The 16,920-nt window shown below is 43.2% G+C and overlaps 1 protein-coding gene across 1 annotated transcript in view; it reads right to left on the bottom strand.

Moving 5' to 3' along the window:
- LOC113409620 (N-acetylgalactosamine-6-sulfatase-like) overlaps positions 1-16,920 on the bottom strand; it is a 56,531-nt gene that overhangs the window by 11,480 nt on the left and 28,131 nt on the right. The window contains exon 11 of the mRNA XM_026663750.1: positions 6,082-6,203. Within this exon, the coding sequence (XP_026519535.1) occupies positions 6,082-6,203 (122 nt within the window). The remainder of the gene's footprint in view (positions 1-6,081; positions 6,204-16,920) is intronic.

The raw sequence follows: 16,920 nt of genomic DNA on the forward strand, positions 1-16,920 counted from the left end.
CCGAACCTGCCGCGTCAGCAGGTAAATAAACTGGCCTGGCCCGCTAGGGTGCTTACCCTGCCGAGCCGCGTGCCAAACGTTACCGACCCCTGGACTAGAAGATCATAATAGTCCCTTCTGACCTTAAAGTCTATGAAAGCTGCACACACTGATCAAATGCAAATTTTAAAGCACTATTGCTATTCAAAACTTTGCCATGGTGGTGGTGGTGGGGAGTGGGGGAGGGAGGGAGAGAAGCCCTTGTACAAAGTATCAGTGGCAGCTCTGGAGATGGACATCTTATCTATCTACAATGTGGGTGACAGCGGACCGTATCCATTTAGCCAGGGCTACTACTCCTAAATTCTAAATAGAGTGCCGTAAGAAATGCTGCTGAAATAACACTGGATAAAAGGAAACCATAGGGAGGGCTGGACTGTGGCAAGTGTAGGCATGTAGAACTGAGCTACAGTCCCGGCTGATTCAGGGTGTTAGTCTGGAGTTAGCCCTTCCTCCCAGTGGAAAGCAGAGGCAGCCCAGACATACCATCACCTTCCTTCCCATGTGGGAAAGGGAAGTAACTGTTGTACTGATTAGGTGTTACCAAGCATGGAAACACCAGATGAGCCCTAAATCTTTCAGAAGATGAGAAGGGTAGTCCCCTCCCCCACACCTCCTACATCAAGTTTCTGTCTTCAGAAGAGCTCAACAAGCACATTTTAAACAGGGAACGCCACGATCCTAGAAAGAAGGGGGGAGTGTGGTTTAGCAGTTTTATCCAAGGCCTGGAAAACAAGAGGTTCCTCGGTTGCAGAGTCCCCAGGATCACTGCATGACCTCAGACAAGTCACAGCCTCTCGCACCTCAGTCAAAACAGCTGTGAAACAGGGTAGAGCTAGACCAGATGTTGCCTTGGAGCTGAGCGTTCCGGTATTGTCTTTTTTCCATCTGAGCCCTTATTGCTGCTGTTTAGCTAAGTGCATTGGTTAAGTGGGAGGATAGGTGGTGCTGCTGCTTTTACAGTTATTATTCCCTGATAACCAGAAACTTCTATGCTCAAACTCTGTTCACTTCTTTTTTTTTAACATCATCTTAATTACTTGGTGGTGCTAAGTTTTGTTTTTGCTCCCAGGACCTATCACTGGGGGTAACAGGTCATTGCTGGGGGTTCTCCTCTGTCATCTGCCAGTAGGACTTTTCTTCCTCTGCCCTATGTTTGGCTAATTTCATTTCCACACCTCCTGTTGACTGTATTTCCCTTCCTCGGTCATCTGAGCATGGATGGTTTTACTCCAGAATGCACAGTCTGTGGTTAACAAATCTGATATGATCCATCATCAGGAGTATTGACCTCCTGGCAGTGACAGAGATCCACTTGTCTCTGAGAATCTTATCACCCTGTGCGTTACAGATTAGGGTGGCACTATTCTCCACACTCTTCTACAATGGCTGGTTGGGCTGGAGGAGTTGCACTATTGGTGTTTCTAGTTGTAGAGCCTTATAATAAGTTAATGCCTGCTCTGTAACCTTGTCCATATGGCAGTTTCCCATTGCTGATTTTAAAAAGGCAGAAGTAGTTTATTTCCTACCTATTATTATTAGCAGTAGTAGCACTATTAACATACTACCTAGGAGCTACCCCTAGTCATGGACCAGGACCCCGCTGTGCGAGGCGCTGTACAACCTATAATCTGTGAGAGGTTTGCTGACTTTTCAGCCGTTTACTGTCCACTGCTTAATTATGGGCCACTTAAACAAAAATGATGGTGATTATTCACCTGATATTTCTGTATTTGTTTCAATGCTGATTTGTGAGTCTTGATTTGAGGCAGCGGTTTCTTGTAGCCACTCACTTGTCTAGACATTGTCTGGACCTTTTTATTAGCTGACTTTGCCCTTTTCAGATAATTTTTCACTTGCACTTCATTCACGAGTTTGTTTCTTTTAATATTCCTTTTTGTGAAGTGTCACTCTCTGCTAAGAGGGTTACTCATCGAAACACGTGCAGGTGTTTATATAAGCCTTACTAAAGGAGAGGGTGATTTAATGGCTCACTGCAACACAGAGGTACCAATGTTTGGATTACAGCGGGCAAAAGCCCACAGATGTACTTCGACAAGCTGTCCTCCACATTCATATTTCTCTTCAGACCCCCCCAGGCAGTGGGACGACTTGTTTGTTGCAAGAGGTGTTGCTGGAAGAACTCCAGGCATGTGCCCAATCTTTCATTGTCTAACACCTGCTTGGTTGATACCAGGCAGCAGGTTCCTGTTGTCTTGACTGAGGCGTCTAACCATACTTCTCAGCAACTTTTTCATAGTTTTAATGCTTTCCTCAGCACTCCTCCTTGGGCTGCAGGTAATTTCCCAGTGCTCTCCCTCAATGCAGCCGCTGCTGTTTCCCTCTGGTTAGATGGCGAGGATCCAGAATAACTTTCCCTCTGATTATCCCCTGGGTGAAATTATACACCGGTTTAGCTGTTTTGCTCGTTCTGACGTTTCTGCCCTGACCTGTGAAGTCAGGATCCGACAGAAGAGCAGCTAATCTTTCTCCTATCAGTTCTGCCAGGAGCTTCTTCCTCTCTTTTCTGGCCCTATAACTAGCATTGTTAATTCTTTGATCGTTTCTAGGATTTTTCATCATGCTCTTGTAAACCCTGTTTTAAACACATTCCTGTTGGATTCTGAAATCATTAGTAAATATCAGTCAATTTTGTGGATTCCATTTGTTTCCTCCATTCTAGTCAACTACATTCTCTGAAATCAGAGGTCACTGCTTCTCCAGGCCCAGAGTTTAGGGGACTCCTAGTTTGGATGAGGATCAATCACTCAGATCAGATGGCAGTACTGACTGCCATTAATGACAAGCAATGGCTTTAGCTTTCTGTGCTGGCTTGTTAAGATGTTGCACCTCTGGAGATTTATCCTGACAATTCCTTCTGCACCTTCAGAGTTTGACTCCAAACACCTTCTTTATTGCAGTTTGTATTGGGTTTATTGTATTTTATGCTGTGCTAAGTTTAGTTTTATTTGCTGTTTGCTTGTGTTCTTAGTGAGTATTGTAAAGCATCTTAATACAAGCATGTGTGAATAAAGCTGAAGTATTTTTCCCCACAATTGGTTCTGAAGGTGCTAGCAACAGATTATTTTAAGCTCTCTAAAATGTTACTTGGATGCATCATATTCTTGGAAAGAACCTTTCCCTGTATGGTACTTGTGGGATGTGCAATACTCAGAGAATCAAATAATTTAATAAAGGAAAAGACTTATTAAATCACCTAGTCCAGTCTCTGATATATTCTGTAACAAAGGCTTTCTACAGTTCCAGTGGTTTTAAATTAATCTGAAGGACTAGGAATTTTGTCCTGCAAGGAAAATGAATATTGCTTGGACTTAGAGAAATGCTTCTCCCCCACATTGTCAGTGTTAATGTATGATCTTATGTTTTAAAAAATAACCCCCCAGAGCTACAAAAAACAACATAAGACATAAATTAGTGTCTGTCCCTCAGCCTTCTTAGACATGATCATTAACATCTCAGATGACAAAGACACAAAACTGGTTCAATCCTTGCCACACAAGAGCTAAGGAGATGCAGGTAATCAAGGTTCTTACTGGGACCAGTACGGAGTTAAATTACCCTTTTGGCAACAGAATGCTGGGTTTCCCTCTGAGGAGCATTAATGTAGGGACTCCCAATGGGCAAGCTGCCAAAGGGGATAATTAAACTAAATAAAAATACACACCAGCCACACCAGTAACATCCCCATAAATGAGGATAATTTAAGTACTACATAGGATGGGAGACCTACTTTCCATGATGTTTCCAATGTGACCAGAGACAAGAGAAGAGTAACATTACATGTTGCAGAAAGGAATATTCATTTACTAAAAATATCCTTTCCATTATGGTTTGCATATCAAATAACATCACTGCTTTCCATAATCATGTCATAATCTTACCATAAAATTCAATCAAGGCAACAGCTTGTGTGTGTCCAGAAAGCAATGGAACCATATGAGAAATGACTACTGATGTATCACTGGAATTTAGTTCAATCCTCAAAACATGGCTGTTGAAAGGAATGCTTAAACTATCAGGCAGCAGGTGCCCTGCAGACAGACACCTCCCAGATAAGCCTCTTCAAAACACAGACCAACATAGCCAAGATAAGATTTCTGATTATCTAATTTTTGGAATGGGGTGATTTCCACCTCCCGCAAAAAACACAGCCATTAAACCAAACAGGATATAATCTCATCTGGAATCCCAATCCAGTAATGTAATTTTACTGAGCTGAATTTAAAACGCAGCAGCAAAGAATAAGATGTGATATGATTTGGTTTGTTCATTAGTGCTGAAATGCAATAGAAAGAGAGCAAATGCAATGGGATTCTGGAGAGTTTTATACACTGTGTAATGTACCTCTAGGGTGCTCATCTGTTATGAGAGAGAGAGAGAGAGAGAAGTGAAAATATTTTTTCTCCCCTTCTCTCTCTAGTGAGAACACTTAGTGGACAGTACAGGCTCAGTGCTGTTGAAAATAATGGAGTGAGTGCATCCACTCAATTATTTAAAATGGTTGAGTAATTGCAGTCCTGTCAGTTCAGAAAACATCTCTCTGTAAAAGCCACTGCACAAAACCATTTCTGTGCAGGTGGTCGTGGCGGCCCCACTTTCCTCCTTATTTACTTATACATTCTATAAATCAGAGCCAATGGGAATGGAAAAGATAGCATATCCCAGTCCGCCATCTGACCTTGCTAAAACCCCCATAACATTCTTCTTAATCAACGGAGAAGGGCGGAGCCCAGACAGACTTTTCGTAGGGTGGTTGTAATTAAACTCACAGGGCCAGATTCACCTTCTGGCTGGGTTAACTAATGCCTGCTTAAACCCTTGCAGAAATCATTTGGGGCAGGAAGTCTGCTAAAAGTGCAGGTTGCAGTGACACAGTTATGGGAGATTAAGAGACCAGCATAGTCCAAAGAGTGGGCGGGGTGGGCAGAGGGTGGGCCACCAACTCAATTACTCTCTGAGAAAGCTCCCACAGGCTTGAAAGCTTCCCACTCGGCATCACAGAATGCAGGGGGAAGGCACTGGTGGCAAAACCTCTCCGAATGTGCTGTGATGGGAAAGGGGAGGCTTGGCCCTGGAGAACAAGCGGAGACAGCAGACTAGCTTGGGTGCGCACGTTCACTGATTTGCTATTCTGCAGCTACCCTAGAGTCAGTCCTGTCCATGGGACACAAAAGGTAAGGGGTGTTGGACATGGGACAAGAGCCACCAGACAGTCTAAGTCAAGCTGGGACAAGTGCCAACCCAGTGTCTGGCCAAACCATTTGAAAACTATATTTTGTTCTGTTCTTTATTTGTTAGTTTAGAACCGTGGTCACCAGTCTAAGCTTTCTGAGGTGTAACACCTGATTTTCAGAAACAGCTAGCAAGTCTATTAATAAATATATAGGTATTGCCACATACCCAAGGTGATATCTATGCTGATGTAATCTTTGTACTACACCACCACTTGTTCCCTAAGAAATGTCTGTCTCCTTTCCTCCCATAGCTATATGATCGTGTGGATTCTGCTTTAACTGCTAGATTGGCACAATTGCCATATCAGTTTCATTTGGTGCATTTGCCTGTTCACATCCCTCTTAAGATAAAATAATCATCAATTAACAAAATACATACCATTAATAATGAATTACTAAGATGGACAGCAAGACATGGAAACAATATCATGCTCACAATGACACGATGACCATTTAATACAGCTTATTTTACCCATATGAAACAGAACCTGAATAGCCGGAAGAGGAGCTTTGTGTAAGCTTGAAAGCTTGTTTCTCTCACCAACAGAAGTCGGTACAATAAAAAATATTCCCTCGCCCACCGTGTCCAGCAATCAAGAGAGTCAGGTCAGTGAAATAATGGGACCAAATGCACCTGTGACAGGAGAGTAAATGCCAGATGAACTAAGCCTTGTGTTAAAGTCACACTGTGCTCGCTGAAGAGCTTCCTACCACCTCACTTCCGAGCTCCTTCTGGACCAGACCATTTCCAGCAATGGACATTTCCATTTGTGTCTTTCTGGCTCACCTTATCGGATACTTTTCCCCAGGATCCCTTCCCAAGTGGAAGAGCAGAGGCAGTTTGGTGTGTTCCTCCTGAGTATGGGTGGTTACTCCAGAAATGTTCTGCCCAGGACAGAAATCAATACCCTGCATTGGAGAGAACGAAGTGGGTCATTGGGAATGTGAGATGAGAGAACGGGGTTGAGTTTATTATTTAATAATAGATGTAAATATGAACTCCTCGGCTCCCAAGACTCTGGCTGAGACCACTTTCCCCACTCTCCTGTTATTAACTGTGACTTTTTTTTTTTTTTTTTTTAAAGAAGTTCTAACCCGAAGTTGATTATGAGTCTGCAAACTGGATTCTTCTGTTATTTATGCTGGGGTGAAAAAAGTAACTCTACTGGAGCTGATATGGTGTAAAGCTGGAGGGAGAACTGAAGCAGGACTCACATTTCTGTACTATTAAAAAGCAGAAATCATCTCTATAAAATATTCATTAAAATGAAATGGCAAATGAAAGACAAAAGGGGAGATCATTTAATCATAACTCTGCACATGAAAAACATCTTCTCCCTTTGATTACTGCAGTACAGAGCTGCATAGATGGGTTCTGATTGGCTGGTGACAATGTTATAAAGGGGAAAAAATCCAATAAAATAAAAGGGCATAATCCCAAGAGACAATGAGCACCCACAACTCCTGCTAGCTTCGATGGGAAATGTTAAAGCTCAGTGTCTCTCTGAATCTGACCCAAAGCCATATTTCACTGAAGAAAGCTGTACATTTTAATTAAAAAAAAAAAAAAAAGAAGTTTGTCTTTCTGATTTACAGCTTCTCGAAGTCCCGGTATTAGGTTATTAAGCTGGTAATGCTAGGTGGGTTGGAAGAACTGCATTAGGTCTGAAAAAAACTCCAGTGCCCATCATTAAACTCTGTGGAAGCAAAAATCAGGATTTCCCCAGCAGTAGCGGCTGGTATGATGACCATGAGTATCTGGACATTCCAGTTGCTCACATCAATGGGTTAAGTCCTCAATAACCAGCCCAGGGACACCCAGAGCTGTCTGTTCAGAAATCCAGAGCGGTTAGCTCTCTGCATCTGTGCATTTGTATGCTTTGCCAGGTTGTGTGTCTCCTGAACTCCAGTCAATTATTAGCCAGATGTCAACTCCCTAATAACTTAGAGCTTGGCCGACGGTCCTACGGGCTAACAGAACACTTTTAGCTCTGGGAATAGCAAAAAATTTTAAGTGCTAATTTCACTGAAGAGAAAATAAAGCAGGAGGCCCCATAGACTAGCAAAAACTAGCACCTAATGGACTTGTTAAACCTCACAGGTTTACAATTCCAGCTAACATGCTGCGCTATTTACTGTACTTCATAATGCCCTGAGACATGGACAGAGACCCAGAGAGAAGGTAAATGGTAATATTTAAATAGAGGGGGGAAAAGCAGTTGTACCATTTGCTTATAAAACAACAAACAAACTGAAAGGCTCTCCACAGATGTTAGGATTTGATTGGCAAACAATTTTCTAAAAATATCCTGTATGTTTTTAATGGACAGCTGGTCAGCGGAGCAGTTAATATTCTGCTTTTCAATAAAGCAAGAAGGTTAGAAGCCCATGAAATCCCATTTATCTGCACAGAGCTATAGATTCCTGAATCAGTGGCTGGAAAAAATAAGAGAGTTGCTTGATAGGTTGTAGCGGGCAACTAATAATGGACTTTAAATGGATACAAAAATGATTGACCTTTTAACCTTCTCGTACCATAGACCTTGGAGACTGAATGAGGTTTTGATAGTGGAAAATAGAATTTAACTTTACAAAGATACATGGAACAGTTAGTGGAAAGGTATCAAAGCCCAGATATAACATACAAATTATAATTTGGATGCAAATCAAACAAGCTATTTAATTAAGAGCCTGCTAATTGATACACTGCTCCTCTACTGCAAATGTTTTAGTTTGAGGGAAGAATTTATTCTCTTGGGCATTTGCTTCTACATTGCTCTGCTTATATGAGAAGCAAATGGTGAAATGTAATTCACATAATGAGGTGCTCCAGAACACGTTCCAGATTATATCCCCAGATTCCTGAGAAATAAGTCTTCAACAAAGGTGTCTCAGAACCAACAAAAAGCGACCTGTCTCTCTAGCTTCAAAAGCCAATTCCCTCTTCAAATCTAATTTACTAGAGGGAAAAAGAAAATCCCTCAAACATAACATTCTGTGACATTGATAAATAACACCCCGAAAATGTGGCTGAAACTACCATTTACATTCTAAAGCCTTTCAACTTTATCTCCACAAATAAAAAGTGAAATACGAATCATTTTTATGATGTTCTGTGCGACATCAAAATCCAGCTGTGGCCCAGAGATGGCTTCAAAACTTTCCTACTTGCATATCAACTACTAAGTAAAATAATATTCCCCCTCCATCTCCTCTGAAGGCACCGTCCAGCATAACAACCACGACATCAAAATACAACATCAACAGTTAAAAATGATCCTCTTAGAAGTCCAGGCCCTGAGAGCCAATGGGAATGAGCCTGGCATAATAAATATCTAGGTAAGTGAAAGAGACAGGAAGAGGTAACAGCAAATGGGAGGATTCAGTACAAACCAGAAGGATGGTAATAAATAGGGAACCAACTGCGATCACTCCAAAAAAAAAAAAAAAAAACCCACCACCACCTTTTTGGGGAAAAACAGTTGTTAGCTGACTTCTAAAGATAGGGAGGGATGGACTGAGATGGATAGCAGGGGGAAGCAGGTTCCAGGTCAGACTGACCCAGAACATCAGGGTGGTTATTGAGGAAAGCCCTGATCCTGCAGTCAGAGCGGTTTGGGCACAAAGGTCTATCGGCATACATCTGAGTGCCAGACAGGACGTTATGGGGCTGTGCTGGGATCCCTAATGGCAGATGATGAACAAGTGCTGCTATCCATCAGGACAAGGTTCCTGGTCTCAAATGCTGCCAGGTCCTATGCCATGAAGAGCTTTCAAAGACAATGACTGCCAATTTAAAAATTCAAGCCTCTGGTGGCCAATATAAAGAACGCAGGCATATGTAGCGGGCACACTTCCACCTGGTTCATGAGTCAAGTTAACCAGAGCCCCATTTGCAACTGCAAAACCCAGTATTGCAACAGAAACTGCACAGGCAGACCCTGAACGCTTGTGTGGCCCATCTACTTCAAGGGTTCACTCACGTCAGTCTGACTGCAGGCTGAGGCTGTAAAAAACATTATAAATAAATAACCTGTTGATAATCTGAATATTATATATACACTATACTAGGTGTCAGAGCACAATACATAGCAGGATGACCGAGGACACAGCCATTGCCATTGTACAAGACAAGTGAGGAGGTCTGATGGCATCATAAAGATTTTGCCAGAGCAATTAATATGTGCTGATGGGAAAAAAAATGTTGGTTACATACAATGCATCAAACCCCAATTTCCCATTAAAATGGACATTCTGAGCCTCCTCTTGATGGAGCCCTATTGCTGAAACCTGACATTATCTGAGACACCAGCAGTATCACTGCCCAATTTAAGAGGCAGTAAAACAGCTTATATTCTGCAGGAAAATCACTTTACTATTTAAATATCATAATGGTAATTCTACCTCTCCCTACATTCAATGCTGTTTCCAGTTCTTGAGAAGGAAACTACACAATATCCTCTATGAATAAACTGAAAGTCTAGGATGCTCTGTCTGCACTGCTTCCCTTTTCCAGAGCAAAGAATTTTTAATCAATTCTGCTTGAGATTTGGGAAGAATTTTCAGGAACAGACAATCCACACATTTGCACATCTGGACGGTGCCTCTGGTGTCTTGGGAAACATGTAGATTAGGGTTGTGTATGCTGCTTGGGAGGGGAGAGGGGAAGTGAGATGGAGACTGTCCCTAGATCTTCCTTTATCAGGATGAAAGGAATTACTAGTTTTCATTCCTGCCTCACAGAAGGTTCTTCTGCCTTCTCTGCACAAGCTGGAGAGAGTGCTGATGAAGCAGACATGACTGGTGAAGAACGAGACTGTTCTTTCTAGATATTTGTACTGGTGAAGATTGTTAGGGAATTTGAAATCATGCCACTGTTTCAGAATGATTTCCCACTCTTCGGCAAATTAGACATTCCTTTTTAAAAGGACAAGCTAACCACACAGGCCGTAGAAACTAAGAGCTTTGCAGGCTTTAATGTTAGATACAGTGGGCCTGATCCTCAGCTGGTGTAAATCAACATCCTTCCACTGAAATCAGTGGAGCTTTGATCTACACCAGATGCGTATCTGGCCCAGTGTTTTTGCTGAGTTCCAGATGGCCAGCTTCACTTAAAAATGAAATTCATACAGGAGAAGAATGAAGAATCCCTTTAAGGGAAATGGGTTGATCCAATTCCTGCCCTCCCCACAACAAAACCTAAACCATCATTAGACTTATTATATTGTTTCCTTAAACATTTTCGTTACGAGAGCCTGTTACTAACAATGTGCTTTTAACTGGCTATTGATTCCCTGCACAATTCTAATATAGTTTACTCTGCACCTTATATGAGGTAAGATGTTCATTTACAATAAACCGTGACCTCACAAAGAAGAAAGGTAATTGCTTGTATTTAGACAAATTCTCTGATCTTTTTCCGCACACTTATAAAAACACGAGGGACATGTCTACAGCTAGTCACAGTTCTGTGCCTTGTTAGAAACAGCCAACTAAAAGCGCATCAGATTACTTGCAAATAGCAACCAGAAGCATGTCTGCTAGTGGACCAGATCTCCTGGACAGGGATGATGTTTTGTACCATTGCACAGTGAAGAGAAATTTCACTGAATGTCATTGAGTTCCTCATATAAAAAATAAAAATAAACCTTTCCTCCAGACAGGACAAGTGGATTTTTAAGGGGGCAGGAGTGTCTGCCCCTCCAGCCCCACTGCAAGCCCCTCAGCAAGAACTACTGACTGTTGATTATATGGCTTGTGGCTCAATTTCCAGAGTAAATGGCCCACAGATGTTATGTCAATAATGACATGAGACAAATACAACAGTTCGCCATTTTGGGCTCCTAGCCAAGCGATGGAATCAGCACTTGTGTTAATGTAAGCCCTCCGGCGATTCATCTCCCTGGCACTATCCCAGCGCATTCTGAATTTACAAGTGACTGTGGATTATGATAGTGGCACAGCAAACACTGGACCGTCTCCTTGTCAACATTTCCTCATTCCAATGCTCAAAACACAGAACAACAAAACAAATATTAATATTAGGGAAAAAAACAGCTTGTTTGAGGCAGGTATCCCCAACACTGCAGCAATCTGCTCTTTCTTCTTGTCCTTGCCACAGCACTGGAAAGCAGCGATTCTCACTCGTGGCAGTTCTCAGCAAAAGCCTCCCGCATTGGAACTCAGAGTGACCGAACACCTGAAAATGCTGGTGCTGGTTCCTCTTGGCAGCCGCTTCAGCCCTGTTGAACAAAAATCGCTTCTAATGTGTTAACTGTCTGGAAGGGAGCGGAGAAAAGGGGCAAATCGAAAAGTCTCCATCGGCTCTCAAGCAGAAGCGATCGATAGCTAGCTCATATGCTCAGAGGACCACAATCAAATGTCATTATTTGTGAGGTTCTACTTGACTTCACATCCCCCCTCGCAGAAAAGGCTTTATCGATTCCTTCATGTTGATGAGAAGGGCAATCAGAACAGACCGCAGCACAAATAACCCCGTTGGCATTTTACAGTGAAACAATAGGGTGTGTTTGTGCGCGCGCACACACACACACACACACACCCTTTATGAAAAACCACTGAAAACTACTAACAAGATACTAAGCTGACAGCAGAGAGGCTGAAGTTTATCAGCCACAATCCACTAAACCAAAGGGCTTTTTAAAAAATATTTTGGCAAAGCTCCAGTTAAGGTCACCTCACCAGTGCTACCGAAGAGCTATGCTCTGTGGGAGTGATCTCAGGGCTAAGCAGAGGCGAGAGCTTTACCCTCCTGGTGGCTCAAGTTCTTGCCACCTCTACTGAAGCACTAAAATCGGGATTTTGGAAGGAATTTAATTACCCCTCAAAAAAGAGAGGCAAGTAGATTCCTTCAAGAATCCACCATTTTCCCCTTTATTCTCCTCCCCCCGGCCCTGCATAAAGCTGACCTGTCCTCCCAACAGAGGAGGGCTAAATGCAGCTCCCTCCCTCTACACTCTTCAGCTTTGCTCCTGATCAGCTGGGCAGGGCAGCAGGAGAGCAATCAGAGCATGAGGCGTATGTTTCAGAGTGGGTAGAGTAAATCTGCCTGTCCTCCAGGATCTGCCTCGTCTCACTGACTCTCCTGGGCTAAACGCAGTGGTGACAAATAGTGGTATGTGATACAAGATATACACACAAGTGGGAGTGTATCTGTTTGGCATTCTGTGGCTGGGCCAAACACAAGCAACTTAAATGCCACAGGGACGGCAGGGGAATGCAGCAGGAAAAGCAACTAAAAGAAGGCTGTAAGGCAAAGTGGTGGGGTGCATGGGGGGCTGCTCTAGCTTACAATTGAATTGGCTTTCAGCACAACCACCGAATGCCAGTTGGGTGTGATTCCTAGACTCCAAAGCCAGAAGGGACCACTGTGATCATCTAGTCAGCTCTCCTGCATAACACAGGCCATGAGACTTCCCGGAATTCGTTCTTGTTTGAACTACAGCATGTATTTTAGAAAAACATCCAAATCTGGATGGTGGAGAGTCCACCTCAGCCCTCGGTAAGTTGTTCCAATGGTTAATTACCCTCACTGGTAAATATTTGTGCCTTACTTCTAGTCTAAAGTTGTTTAGCTTCAATTTCCAGCCAACTACCCTACCTGACTGGTGACACAGATCCTTTGACCAATTGGCACGGGATGTGTAATGTACACTGCTGTGTTCATTACTACTGGATTTGGCTGGAAGAGCAAGGTTGTGAATGCCGATAGGGCCGTGGAAGAGCCTACGCTCTGATAGCCATAAGCACCAAAGGACAGTACGGGCCAGATCCTCTGCAGGTCTAAAGCAGCACAGCTGCACTGATTTCAATGGAGCTATTTCGACTTACCGCAGCTGAAAATCTGGCCCTATGCCTTCCAGGTGAATCCAGTTACAGGTTTCTGTCACACCACTGCAGACTATACTTCCTGTGCTCTCACAGCTTCTTTTTAAACTCCAGGGGTCAATAATGAAGTATTTTTCCTGTGAAATCATTTATTTACTGACTCTCCAATGAAGTCTGAGACTACAGAATTCTTAAACTTCTCCGTGTCTCCTTTTTTTTCCGTCCAAAACCAAATCTAACTCTGGAAGAGAGTATGTATTAAATCTCAAATTATTTACCAATATAAATATATTCTCTCAGTAAATTCACTTATCTCTGTCCTATTCATCAGCTCCTGGATGTCAGACAATTCAAACTGCATAAACATGAACCACTTGTAAATCACAAAGGCTTTTTATTGTACAAAAATGGCAGCTAGGTAAATATTCCTCATGTGAGCGTCCCATGTAATTTACAAGCAGGAGTGGTGTGTGCCATCAAGTCCTTAGTCTCACTTATTTCCGCTGAGTGGATTTATATTTCTTTCCCTTATGCTATTTAAGGGAGTAGCCATTCATGAATATAAGTTATCTAAATAATCAAGTAGAAATAGCAGGGAAGATAACACCAAATAGTCCTATAGTGCTAGGAAATAGATTATAACGATTTATGGGAGGAATCGGATTAGAAAATACTGGCTTTGGAGGATAAAAAAACAAAAACCAAAAACCCAACACATTTCATCTTTGTGACTGACGACATGAAATTGAATCCCAAACTAGAATGCCGATGATGGGTACCAGTTAAAGCATGTTAATGTCATGAGAGTTTAATAAGGCAAAGAGACTATAAATCAGTGGACTGCTGGCATGGGATCTTTGCAGTGTAAATATTCCAAGTGCCATATGGGGAGAAGCACGCACAACCGAGTTCTCTCCTGGGGTTAGCTGTCTGTAAGCGTCTCCTCTGTGCTCCATTTTACACCTACTTTATTACTTAGCTGCCTAACGCTGCAATCAAGCAAGGAGCTTTCCAGGTTAGAGGCTAAAATTCCTAAACTTGCACAAATTCTTCTTATCCACGCTGGACGGTGAAAAGCCATGGAGGTGTTCAGAAGACACACATGTGGCCAGAAGGATAACAATGGGATGTTTTCCAATCCGAACATCAATTGGATTCTGGTTTGCTCAGCGGCATTTACAGGTTTAAAAATCTTCAAACAAAAGCACACCAAGCATGAATTAGAAATAGCGTAAGTGGTCTGTATTTCGGTTTGGCGGGATTCGTTTTAAACTGATAGATGCTGGTAAATGTCAATTTCAGCGGACACTGAAATCAACACAAAACCAGCATCCATCAGTAATAGCATGAGCGCAGCCTGCCCCTCCCCCCGGCACGCTGCACCTACAGGGATCCAATGTCACTGGCCTTTTAGCAGCGCAGTCCTGGGAGTGAGCGAGCAGGGCCATGACAGCAGAGCTGCGCAGGGCTTCCTGCATGGTGACACTGGATCGCTGCAGGAGCAAGGCGTGGGGGAGGCTGCGGTCCTAGCAGGCGAGCATAGTGCTGGAACTAGAGGTGCTGAGGGGGCTGCCGCACCCCCTGGCTTGAAGTGGTTTCCATCATACGCAGGGGTTACAGTTTGGTTCAATGGCTCTCAGCACCCGCACTGTACAAATTGTTCCAGCGCCCCTGCAGGGCAGAGCAGAGACTCCCAGCCAGGCCTGTGAGGGATGAGTCCCCAGCTGTGGGGGAGGTCACCCTGCTGCTGAAAGGCTCCTGCCCAGGGACAAAACCATTCAGTAGCAGGGTGGCCTCCGCTGTGGCGGGGGGCTTTCCTTCCTCCGTGCCATCCTGACCAAGGGTCCTGCACCACCCTGTCCACTCTGCCCTCCCAGGCTTGTAGTTTTCTCCACACCTTGCACGTGCAGGGATCGGGTGTCACCGGCCTGTGACCACGTGGGGAGTCCTCTGCAGCTCCGCTGTCATGGCCCCACTCACTCACCCACCAGCCAGGTGTGTGGGAACTGTTCAGCAGTGGGGTAGCCTCCCCAGCAGCCAGGGGCTCATCCTCCTCTATGTAGTCCTGATCAAGTGGTCTCTGCTCCAGGTCAGGACCGCAACCTCCTTCGCACCTGTGTTTTGGGCCCCTCAGTGGCACAGGGAGCCCTCTACAGCCCTGCCCCAACCCTACCCACCCCTTAATATCATGCAACAGTAAAAATTTAGAAATAAAAAGTGACACTAATAATTGAAATTAAAGAAAAAAATTGGATTCTGACAAGACTATCTATATTTAGTAAAAAAAACTCCCCCAATTAACAAGGGCTTTCAAGAGCAAATGAAGGTTTGGCTGAAACATGAAACAATGAAGCAACTCTCCAAAAATAACAAGATACTAAATTATCCGTAAAGTAAACCTCTTGAAAATAAACAGAGAGTTGTTTTGACGTATCTGGCCAACCTCAGGCCTGTTTAAATGGTTGCAGCTCCAATAAAGATGATGGAACTGTACCAGCTTTCACCAGATCTGACTTTGGCCCCATCATCTTTATGAGTGAAAGGCTTCCAAGTTCAAAGGGAGTCTAATACATCTCCACATCTGACTCAGATAATCAGGTAATGAGCCAGTCAGGAGACCCCACCATTAGACAAGGTAAAAACTTGCCTTATTAGCCAAAAGCCCCAGTGGCTTGGCAAGGCAAACTCATCTGTTCTGTCGACAATCAGGATTTCTAATGTCACACAAGTGTACATTAAAGTCCACTTGCAATGAAGCCAGCAAGCAAAACTGGCTCCTCCTACTCTGCCAAGATAACTCCAACCACAATATAAATATTACTGATAACCAAGCAGTAATTGCAAGGAGGAACTGTGTGGCGGTCATGTATGACAAGCTTGCAAAAAAAAAAAAAAAAAAAAAAAATCAGAACTGTAAAAATATTTTGCATTCCGATTTATTTATTTATTTATTTATTTTAAGCTCCGGAGGGTTGTAATTAACGTCTGGAGGACATGAGAGGAATCGGAACAAATTTCAGCCCCAGCTTCCTCTGCATGTTGTTAATGGCTATTCTGTCCACTAATGTGCTCCAATTTTACCCACATCAACCACATGTGATACAAGCTGCAGGAAAGCAAGTGAATTTTTAATCATCTCTCTGATGTACAGCATAATTACTGACTTTAATCAGCCAGTAGTTAACCAAAGACTTAGAAAGAAAGAAATATTCCTTAATTACACAACTGCCACTGCTCACAGTGGGAGAGTCTTTGAAATGAGTAACCGGTCTCCATTATCACAGCTACACACATATTCAGACATGTACAAACAGGTTAGATCAGTATAGGCATTTATTTTGTTCTGAACTAGGTGTGTAAGTGTGTAGATGTGCTTATATTACAATGGAGAGCAGTTACTCATCTCTGACATTGTCTTGTGTACACATGGGAAGTGCACACTTGTGCACGTGCACATCCTTTTCCAATGTCCCCACTCACAGTGAAAATCTTCCACACTCTTTCCAGGTCACTTGAAAGATCCGAGCTTTATTCACATACAAGTGTCGACAATATCTTGCATCATCCCCCTCCCAAAGCGTTAACAATGGCGTAAAGTATGCGATGCAAGTTTCCCTCCCAGTTGGTAAGTCGCTTTGGCGCCATGTAAAATTGCAACTTTGACTCTTTGAGCCTTACAGTCTTTCTAGATACAAAGTTTACAGCCATGAATGTAAAAGACTCCCTTGATGCTGCCTCTACCCCCCACCCCCCTCGCCCTGAGTATACAAACTACATG

The sequence above is a fragment of the Terrapene carolina genome, unplaced genomic scaffold (genome assembly GCF_002925995.2).
Source record: "Terrapene carolina triunguis isolate 2854851 unplaced genomic scaffold, T_m_triunguis-2.0 Scaffold33911, whole genome shotgun sequence".
Lineage (NCBI taxonomy): Eukaryota > Metazoa > Chordata > Testudines > Emydidae > Terrapene > Terrapene triunguis.